The 11,144-nt window shown below is 39.0% G+C and overlaps 2 protein-coding genes across 2 annotated transcripts; both read right to left on the reverse strand.

Moving 5' to 3' along the window:
- On the reverse strand, window positions 7,635-8,366 carry LOC109131237 (uncharacterized mitochondrial protein AtMg00810-like). Its single transcript, XM_019241931.1, has one exon. The coding sequence runs from the start codon at window positions 8,364-8,366 to the stop codon at window positions 7,635-7,637; it is 732 nt and encodes a 243-aa protein (XP_019097476.1).
- On the reverse strand, window positions 8,727-9,170 carry LOC109131238 (uncharacterized mitochondrial protein AtMg00820-like). The gene has a single exon (XM_019241932.1). It carries the CDS (start codon window positions 9,168-9,170, stop codon window positions 8,727-8,729), a length of 444 nt encoding a protein of 147 aa, XP_019097477.1.

An 11,144-nucleotide genomic window follows, 5' to 3' on the forward strand; every position in this document is an offset into this window, starting at 1 on the left:
GGTGTTTGAGCTCCACCAATAGCTCATCACGAGACGCGAGCTGCTCACCGATCTCCGCAAGAGTCGATGAACCCACTCTATGTGATGGAATCGCCAGCTGGGTGCAACCATAGAGAGATTGAAACAGAGTCATCCCCGTCGAAGAGTGATAGGTCGTATTTTACAACAATTGAGCCCAAGACAAAAGTGAGCTCCATTGTGTAGGCTGGTTTTGAACAAATCTCTGAAAGAACCAATGCAACGGTTTACGACCTCAGCTTGTCCATCCGACTAAGGATGATATGCCGACGACATGCATAGCTTCGTTCCGGCCAATTTCCAAAATTCCTCCCAAAAAAGCTAACAAACAAGGGGTCTCGGTCAATGGCGATTGACCATGATAGGTCATGCATCTTCACAACTTCTTCCACAAACTCTGCAGCTACCTTCTTAGCCGTATATGGATGTGACAATGGAACTAGGTGGGCCAACTTAGTCAGCCTGTCGAGAACAACCATAATAGTTGTATGACGATCCGAGCATGGTATCCCATCAACAAAGTCCATTGACATTTCCTCCCACACCTTTTCCGGATTTGGTTATGGCTGGAGTAACCCTGTCGGAGCGGGAGAAGTGGACTTGGCTCGCTGACATAGTTCACATTCCGCCACATATTGTTTCAAGCCGCGATGCAAAGCCGACCAATAAAACTATCGAGTGATGCGTTTTCAAGTTTTTAATACCTCTGAATAGCCACCCATAGGTGTGTGTCATGATGCTCACGAAGGAGTTGGAGCACCAACAGAGAATTAAGCGGAATCACCACCCAATTTTTGTAGCATAAAAATCCGTCCTGCCAAGAGTTTGGTTCTTTAGGGCTCGAACTTGCCAAGCGCCCTACGCGTTTTATATACTCATCCGTTTTATATACTCATCCGTTTTAGCTAACTCACATATGTCATGCCACAAAGAAGTGTGATGTACAAAGAAAATTTTTAACACTAGACTTCCTATTACTCGTGATAGCGCATTAGCTGCCACTAGAGATGTAAAACGGGCCAGAGACACTAGATAAGGAGCAATGACAGAAGCATCCAAATTTAATCTTTGATTCCTCTTTGATGTCCAGCCAAACCCGCTACAGATCTTTCGGTATGCTCAAGCAATAGATAACACGGCTCTGCGAAGTTAAATCATGCACAATATTATTGCTGATTAATAATTCAAAGTTTACATAACCATACAAAAATATTCTTTTAAGGGAGTGATTACTAGAAATAGAGTAACGGAAATGGCTTTACATGAATTTCTCTCATATGGACAACTAAAGATGGTAGAATTCTCGAATGGAAAGTCTAAAAGGATGATACTTTGTGTATCCTTGAAAATGTATTTGTAAACGTTAATCAGTTAGTAGGATTCAATACAGTGTATGGAGAAAAAGAGTTACGTCTAACTCTTGACAACATCTTGAAGATAAAAGACGTATTGTCAACCTATCTGTTTTTATGGCGATCAAAAATCTCAATCTTTTAAATGAACAGGTTCTAAATGACCATGCGAAGAACTGACCCATTATCTTCTGGAGCTTTTGATGTAGTATATTTCTGTCAATTAAATTATCGAACCTCAGTTTGCAATGATCAACACACTAGGAATGCACAAAGCTGCTTAATCTAATTTTAAACAAGAGAATGGGTTTTGGAACAATCTTTTAAGCAAAGCAAACAAATCATAAGAAGCTCAAACAATTAAACCAAGAAGAAAATAGAAAATCAACTCAACAAAAACTGAGAATCTCACGGTTAATGTGATTGATTACGAGTGAAATAAGAGATGGATTATGGAGCATCAAACAACTTAAACTAAGCATGATCCCTAGGCAACAGAACAATAGCAAGACTAACACATTTCCATGCAATTAATCCCTTTACTTATCAATCAATCATCAACTTTTTCCAACGAAAATTTAGTGATCAATAAGCATTAGAATCAGGTCTATCTAGCAACTAAGCACCCTAGTTAACAATTTCCAAAGGTAAGGAATGCAAAGCACTTGAAAATTTTGGTTCAGAAATTTCATCAAACACCTTCTGGGCATGAAATTCCTAAAGTCTAGAATCAACATGATCAAGGCTGATCTAGCTTTATTAGCAACCAATAAGCAAGGATCTAAAACAATATAACCATAAACTCCATAATCCAACTCCTAAATCATCCTAATCTACCGAAACCCAAAGACTCTAAAAGACTACTCACTCATGGTTATGATCACTCAAAGGTAGAGGTTTGATCTTTGTGAAATCATAATTAGAGATTTCAGAATAGAAGATATCAAAAAAATATCACTATTAACAACTTGAAAATAAACAAAGGGTCCAACAAACTTAGAATAAACAAGCTTAATAACCCTAAAAATTGCTAAACAAAAGATCAGATGTCTCTGTACTAGGTTTAGTGTATTTATTGAGAAAAATAAGGGAACCGGGTCAACTCAGGACAAACCGGGTCAAACCTGGGTTACAGAATGGATTCACGTGTGGACAAGTGGCTTCGGTTGTGCTTTCGCCGTAGCTGGTGGTCGATGGGGAGCTACGGTCGTTGTTTGGCCGATGCCGGAAGCCGTTTAACGAATCTGGAATTGGACTCGGATGGGGTACTTCAATCATTGTTTGGCCGAAGGTGTATGGCTGAAGGGGATGCTACGGTTGTGCTTTGCCCGAAGTTATTTAGCCAAATGAGATCCACGAACACCCTTTGGACAAAGGATATGCCAGTTTAGTGCGTCTGGATTACTCCTCCTTCACTCCTTGCCCTTTTCAGCGCCAGAATGACTTATATCCACTAAAACCGCTATAACTCTTGCATAGTAGCTCCGATTCGCTTGAACTAATCACCATTAGAAAGCTAACTCAAATTTCTATAACGTTTATGAAGATACATGAAGCTAAATCTCAACTAAAGATCGTTATCCGAGACGATCTTTGAGACGATTTTGACTGGTTCTGTATCTTCCTTTCTCTTCTTTCTCTTCATCTTTCTTTGGTCATTCTTCTCATGATTCTTTGACGTCTCCTACATCTCTTTTATATCTCCATTGATCCATTCTCCTTATTTTAGCTCCTTTTTGCTCCATTTGACTCCAACAAAACTCAATGATCCACTCCATGAACCTATAAGGGACAAAAACAATGCAAATATGCACCTGTGGACCTAATCATCAATGCAAATTGATGAAAAACTAAGAGAAATGAAGCTTTAAATCTGACAAAAACACAATATATCAACTCCCCCAAAGTAAGAAAGAGAGGTTGAAAGTGAGATTCAAAACCAAATAGTATAAACAAAGGATTCAAACCACAGTCCTTAAATGCAATTCAATGGTGCTAAAAATCAATCAAAGGGCTTACAAATATTTTTCTAAGCTTATCACAATCACCACTCTAGTTTCTATCTATTGGTAAAGACTTGCAATCCTATTTAACATCTCTTTTGCATTCATTAAAGTATTTGGTGTGATCTTGCAAATGAAAAATGAATTAAGCTCAATCGGTTCAAAGGAAAAGGTTTTTATTAAAGTGGTTGGCAATGGAACTTTTAGGTGGCTAACTCTCCAACAAGAAGGAATGCTAGACAGTTGTGAAACCAATCTAAGACAAGAAAAATTTGGGCATACAAAGCTTAGCTCTTGATGTTCTACCCATCTAGAAGCTTTTCTACCCTATCTTCATTCCTCTTTTCTTTCTTTTCAACCCAAAAACTAGCTTTTCAACTCTTAAACTCCCTTTGTAACTTCTGATCTTACTTGTTTTTATAAATCTCTAAGGCTACTTTTTATTTTAAACACTAGCTCCCTTTCTTTCTTATTCTTTCTTTGCTACACTCCTAATCTTGTTTGACTTTTCTTTACTTTTTTTCTTTTTTGATTCGAGGAGACTATAACAAGACTTTCTATCCCTTTTCTTTGAGACTTAGAACTTTTAACCAGTCTTTACCTTAGAGACCTTTCTTTTCTTTTGACCAAGTAAACCTTTGTTTCCCTTTTATTCTTTCATGTTCCCAAACCTGAACCCATATCAACATTCTAACCACCTATTTCTTTCAAAACCAGTCTTACTAGCTAGTTATGAAATTATAATAATTAAAAACCTTGCTAAAACAAGAGCCAGTTCTCTGTCGTTCTCAATACTCTCAAGATTCCACAACCTAAACCATTATCAACAAAGAGTCCTCACTCAACAAATCAACACAAGGCTTGAAAGAAAAGGCTGGAGTTTAAAGGCAGGGCAATAGATTGGGTTAAACAAATAGAGTGGCAAAAAGAGACTGTTAACCCAAATAGAAGTTCCATGAGCTAGCATTCATAGTCCATAAGAAAGATAATTTATGATCATGTTAATGTCCAATAATATCGAGATGCAACAATGATCATACAAGTTTTACACAAGAAAAAGATGCTTTCAAGTGACACAATGCTTTAGACTTAGATTCTTCATTTTTTAACAAATATTAATCAAGCACCAATGAACTATAAATGAGGGCTGTGGGTTCAATCCTAAGACTCTACTTCTAACAAGGCAGAGAGTTTTTACGTCTGGCCTGGGACTAAAACAAAAACATCGTTAAGAAATATTCTGCTCCCCATCAAATTTTGATGACAAAATTACTCATTAACAAAATCGCGACACATGTCAATTATATCATTCAGATGTTGACACATGTCAAATCATTATTAATTTTAAAAAAAAAAATAATATAAAAATTCAAAACCTAACTTAAAAAGGTTTTATATAAAAGTAAATAGATAAAATAAAACCTAAATTTATTTAAAATCTAATTATAAGATAAATTATATATAGATATATCATAAAATTTCAAATTATAATATTGTTTACTTATTTTAATTTTAAGTTGCTATATTACAAGAAAAATATTACTTTTTATATAAGATAAAAAAAATGATTGTAAAAATTATACAATTAGTTACTGTTTCTAAAATAATGTAGATGTTCACCTTTACATAAAGAAAAATATTGTTGAAAAAAAATAGATCGTCTCATATTTTTTTCACCAATCAAATAATTTATTCAAAGGACTGCTATTGTAATATACTCCCTCCGTTTCAAAATATAGGATGTTTTAGAGAAGTTTTTTGTTTCTTAATATAGGATGCTTTCAAATTTTAATGCAACTTTTAGATTAGTTTACTATTTTATATTATGCAGTTTTGTTTCTGATTGGTTTAAATTGTTAAAAGTAAAGACTTTTTAATCTGCGTGCTTTGCTTAAAACATCCTATATTTTGAAACGGAGGGAGTATATGATAGAAGTATGTAAGATTAACGTATGAATTTTTGTAACTATAAAAATGTTAAAGTGAAGAGACATATAATAGGTTATTTAATGTGTTCATAAAGACAATTTGTTGGTAGTAGTTAAGACTAAATAGTCTATTTTAACAGTAAAATATATTTGTGTGTACAAATAAATTTTTAGTGGTAACGTAGACAGTAGATTTGTAAATGGATATACATTAGTGTATTATAGCAAAAAAACAAACAACTATTTTCTATAACTAAAAGTTTATCTCTTTACTTTTATAAATTGTTTTTACATACAAAAAATTAAATATATATTCATTGTTAAATTTAATTTAATTTTATTACTTTTAAACTCATCTACAACTATTTTCTTTAATTAAAAGTGTATCTATTTTTTTTTTCAACCAAACAATAAATTAAAAGGATTTCTTCGGTTAGTTATCCAAGCCAGAGGGAAAGAGTTTACAAAAGAAACTTCAGAGATAAGAGAATGCGAAGCACGGCCAAGACAATTTGCCTTCGAATTTGTCGCATGCGGGATCGAAGAGATGGAGAATAGTGTAAAAAACTCCAGCGAATTAAACTCATCGAGCAAGTTGGAGAAGGATGGCCAATAGTCAGGGGAATGCACCATAGTGAGTAACTCAGCACGTATCCGCTCCATGGTCCACAACAACACTTCTAACTCTAAATGCAGGGGGGAGGGGCTCCGTCTTAGACACTTGGCCCCCAACAACAAGGTTCGCTCCTCACCAACGCAACACCACCAGCCCAATCATGAATGCTCAATGGTTGCTTTCCAAGAACCATAAATTTGACAACAAGGTGAAGAAACCTGGATATCCGAGGACGGAGATGGAGCCGACATGACCGCCGTAAAAGATAGCACCTCTTCCCAGCCTAACTTATCGCCCAAAGCTGATCAATTATATCATTCGTCTCGATATCTAAACCTTAACAAATATATTTATGGCCTTCCAAATTGCCCATAAAAGTCATGGTAATTGAAGAAGTTGATCACGATCACCCTGTTGAGAGACATCCCTTCAGAAAACAAAATGCAAATTTGAGTACACCGACTCATATGGAAAATCCTCTGATGAGACCGGAGTTTGAGATAAATCCTAAACTTCCCACGAGTAAGGTGAAAATTTAATAATAATAATAATAATAATAATAATAATAATAATAATAATAATAATAAAACTACAACTGGTGGTCCTATATCCACTAGCCACCTAACCACAATCACAATCAACAGCGGAAATACCAATACCAATAACCAATAAATATCCAATAATAATCCAATAATTATAACATAATCAATATCCAAAATTCAACCAACAAGAATCATAGAACCAGCAACCTAGCAATGTTTCTAATGACCCAACTCTAGCAACCTAGCAATGCCAGGCAACAACCAATAGAGTCCCTAGAACATTCTCCTCTTCATTGCCTTGATTCCACGATCACACTTTGTCTTTACCTTTGCCAAGAAGTTTCTGAACCTTAAACAAGCAAGAACACGCTCCTAGGAAGCTCCTACAACAATCTCAGCTACAGATCTCTACAAGAAATGCCTCCAATCACCAGAAATGCCTCCAAACACTCAAGAACAGTAAGGGAACTTTTTCTCTCTTTTGTTTTCTGTCAAAAGCGGCTAAAACACGACTAATGAGATAACAACTCGAGTTAAGGGTTTTCCTAACCCAAAACGCAGTGTTTAACTAAAACTCGTCCGCAGAAAACCAACCTTGCATCAACCGATGCAACCCCCTAAACCGAGATTTTGGTTCGCGGATTTTACAATTGTTGTTTTAAGTTGTTTAAGCGGAAGTAAAGAGCAAAGCTTGTGAGAAAGAAAGTAAGGTGGGTAGAGAGAATATTTTAAACATGAGATTCTATTAGTATATGTGTTACAATGTCGGCTAAGAGCCTTATATAGAAAGAAAAACTAGGGCTACCCCCTTATACAATCGACAACTTGTAGATAGGGACATAAAGAGAGAGAAGGAAGGAATCCCAAGGGTGATAGCGACGTGACTTGGTCTCCCAAAGGGAAACAACCCGTGGCCTTATCCTCCAATGGCTCCCTTGTTTCTTCGAGATCATTCTAATAGGCTTTGGTAAGTAGTTCGGCCTCATCACTTCTCTCTATGCTCAATACGACTCGGCCTTATTGGTACCTGCACGGACGACCGTACGGACACACTCACGTCTCAAGTAGCTCATGGTCAATGGCTAAGCTTGGAAACCGCGGAAGATCACCTCGTTAAAAACCTTAACATAGAAAACCACATGGGACAAAACTATGCTAAGGAAAAGAGGAGTTTCTCACGGATGAGTAGGGTCTACTAGTACAAGCTTGCTGGAAATGTATTCGCAAATCTGAGGACTTGTGGCTTTGGTGAAGATGTCCGCCAATTGATCTTTGCTTGGAGTGTAACACGGTAAGACTACACCTTCTTCAATCTTTTCTCGCACTTTATGGCAATCTACCTCAATATGCTTTGTCCTTTCATGGAAGACGGAGTTGGTTGCTATGTGTATTGCTGCCTTGTTGTCACAATGCATAGTGATTGGTTGATCAGGCTCCACTCCAAGATCCTTGAGGAGGCCTTTGAGCCATGTGAGCTCGTTGGTTAGCTTTTTCATAGCCCTATATTCCGACTCGGCACTTGATTGAGATATAACTTTCTGTTTCTTCGACTTCCAGGTTACTAGATTGCCTCCAACAAATGTGCAATACCCTGTCGTGGACCTCCTATCCATTGTATCACCAGCGTAGTCCGCGTCGCAGTAACCAACAAGTTCAGTATTGTTGTTATTTCCCATCCAAATGCCTCGCCCCGGACTACCCTTGAGATAACAAAGAATCCTCTCTACCGTGTTCCAATCGAAGTTTGTTGGTGCTTTCATATGTTGGCTAACTTGATTCACCGCATAGCAAAGATCCCGTCTTGTGATAGTAAGATAGACCAACTTCCCCACCAACCTACGGTATCTCCCCACATCCTCATATGGCTCGGCCAACTTGTTTGCCGGAGCATTCTGTGTTTTCTTCATCTCCCCCTTTCGCTTGACCTGGTAACCCTCTTAAGGTGGTGTAGAGACTGGTTTGGCGCCAAGCTTACCAGTTTCTTTGAGCAAATCCAGCGTATACTTTCGTTGAGAGAGGAACAACCCTTCCGGAGAGCGAGTGATTTCTATCCCAAGAAGTATTTGAGTTTGCCAAGATCCTTAATATCAAATGCAGAGTGAAGAAGAGCCTTAGTGGTAGAGATTCCGTCTTTATCATCACTGGAGATGATGATATCATCGACTTACACAAGGACTACGACGCGACCACCGGTGGTGCGGAGCGTAAATAGGGTGTAGTCAGCTTCCGAACGCTTAAAGCCATTTGTGCGCAGCGTGGAGCTAAGTTTATGATACCACGCCCGAGGAGATTGCTTCTAGCCGTAGATAGCCTTGCGGAGCCGAAGAACTTTGTCCGGAGCAACTATATTTTCCAAGCCCGGAGGAGGATGCATGTAGACCTCTTCTTCGAGCTCCCCTGAAGAAATGCATTCTTGACGTCCATCTGCCATAGATCCCAAGACAAGTTCGTAGCAAGAGAACAACGCGGACGGTGTGGAGCTTGGCGACCGGAGCAAACATATCCGTGTAATCGGTGCCATAGGTTTGGGTGAAGCCGCGAGCAACAAGACGAGCCTTATAGCGCTCCACATCACCATTACTTAGGTACTTAATCGTGAAAACCCATTTGGAGCTGACCGCTTTCTTCCCTTTTGGGAGATCTGCCTCATCCCAAGTATGATTACGGATCATAGCACTAGTCTCATCATCAACAGCCTCTAGCCATTCCATGTGTTCTTTAGCCTCATCATAGGTTTGAGGGACAAACTAGGCATCGATCTTGGTGAGAAAAGCAGCATGGTCTTGAGGAACAAGGTCATGCGAACACACAGCTTGAATTGGATGAGCCATCGCCTGATTATTGTAGTAAACCCGTTGATGAGACTTAAGTCATTCACTTCGTCAAGGAAGACTATGAGACTTAAGTCGTTCACTTCGTCGAGGGAAAACCACATTCGATTCAGGTGGAGAGGCATCGATGTCAGCACTCGTGTGATCACTATCCTCCTGGTTCACTTCAGCAAGAGGTTCATCGGTCGGAAGAACAAGCGGCTCAGAAGCATTTTCTTGATCTTCCTCTTCAAGAGTTGGTGTAGAACTTGATACCGGTTCATGCGAAGACTGATCAGTGTGGTCAGTGTGAGTTGATGATGGTGTGATACCAAGATGATTGAGGAGGAAACGTAGGTTGGTTGCTCGATCGGAGTCGGATTGAGATAGGTCTTTTAGGCTATCCCAGTCCATCTTCTCGTAGTATCCTTGTTGTTCAAGGAACTTCACATCGCGGGAGATAAGTAAGCGGCCAGTGGTCGGATCATAGCATTTATACCCCTTTTGACTTGTTGAGTAGCCGATGAACATGCATTCGGTGCTTTTGGCGTCGAGTTTGGTTCTTTGTTCACCTGGTACCAAGACAAATCACACACACCCAAACATGCGTAAGTGATCCAAAGAGGGTTTAATTTTATTTGGTACCTCATATGGTGATTTATCTTGTAAGACTTTAGTAGGCGTCCTATTGATCAGGTAACAAGCTGTCATCACGGCGTCTCCCCAAAACCTTTTGGTGACATTGGTTTGAAACATCATCGATCTCACCACTTCCATTAGATGCCAGTTCTTTCTCTTAATGTAACATCCGTGTTCCGGGAATAGAGTTTGGATTATGTTGAGTAAACCAAAAGAGTGGATTTTAATTAATTTTGGTTTAATAAAATCCTGGTTTAATCTAATTAAACCAAAAAGCCCTAATCTCTTTCTCAACTCACGCCTCCTCTCATGCTTTGGTGTTTTGGTCGACATTTTCATCTGAGAGAGGGAGAGAAAGACAGTTAAGTGTTGGTTATTTGGTGCAAAGGAGAAAGAGAAGGAGAACAAGCTCTTTCCTTAGTGTTAAGAGAGAAACAGAACTGTCAGGGTTTGGGAGAAGGAGGATTCGACTGGTAAAATCGTTTTGAAAGGTACTGATTTTTGGTATGGTTGTAGCTAAGAGATTTTCGTACACTCGCCTTTTTACAGAAGTGAATTTGGGTTAATATTCTAGGAGATATTGGCAGTTTCGTGGGGCGTTTCTTCTCATTCGCGGATTGAGACCAGCGGGTTTTACGAGATCGATGGTGGTTTCATCTGAGATCCGATCGTGCTGACATTTTAGGCGAAGCTTCTGGACGTATAGACCTTGCGTTTCACCGGAGGGATTAGAAAGTTAACGGTTCATTTTGATTTCGTGGTTTCACTTGTGAGGTTGTTCTTTTCTGTTTTTTTCTGGCAGTTTGTTTTCAATATTTGTTTGTTGTTGTGATTGGTTGTAGGAACAAGTTTGGTTGTTCTTGGATATTGGAAAGCCTCTCATTTGGTTGTATTTAGTTTTGTGAATCACTTGTTAAGGTAAGTGTAGGACCATGGCTTATCTAAGCTGGAGATTTCTCTAATCTGTTTGTTTATGTGTTGTTTGGCTTGTTGATTGTTGATTGTTGATTAATGATTGTTGGTTGATGGTAGGGGTGTAAATTGGGCCTTAGGCCCGCGGGCATGGCCCGTTAGGTATCATAGCGGGTCGGGCATGGGCCCTTAATTTCATGCCCAAAAATTGGCGGGTCTCGCGGGCATAGCCCGTTTGGTTTGCGGGTCAAATGGATTTTGTCCGCTCACGCCCGCGGTCATGCGGGTGGTCCGCGAAATTGCCAACATCGCAAAGTTCGCCTT

The sequence above is a fragment of the Camelina sativa genome, chromosome 20 (assembly GCF_000633955.1).
Source record: "Camelina sativa cultivar DH55 chromosome 20, Cs, whole genome shotgun sequence".
NCBI classification, from domain to species: domain Eukaryota; kingdom Viridiplantae; phylum Streptophyta; class Magnoliopsida; order Brassicales; family Brassicaceae; genus Camelina; species Camelina sativa.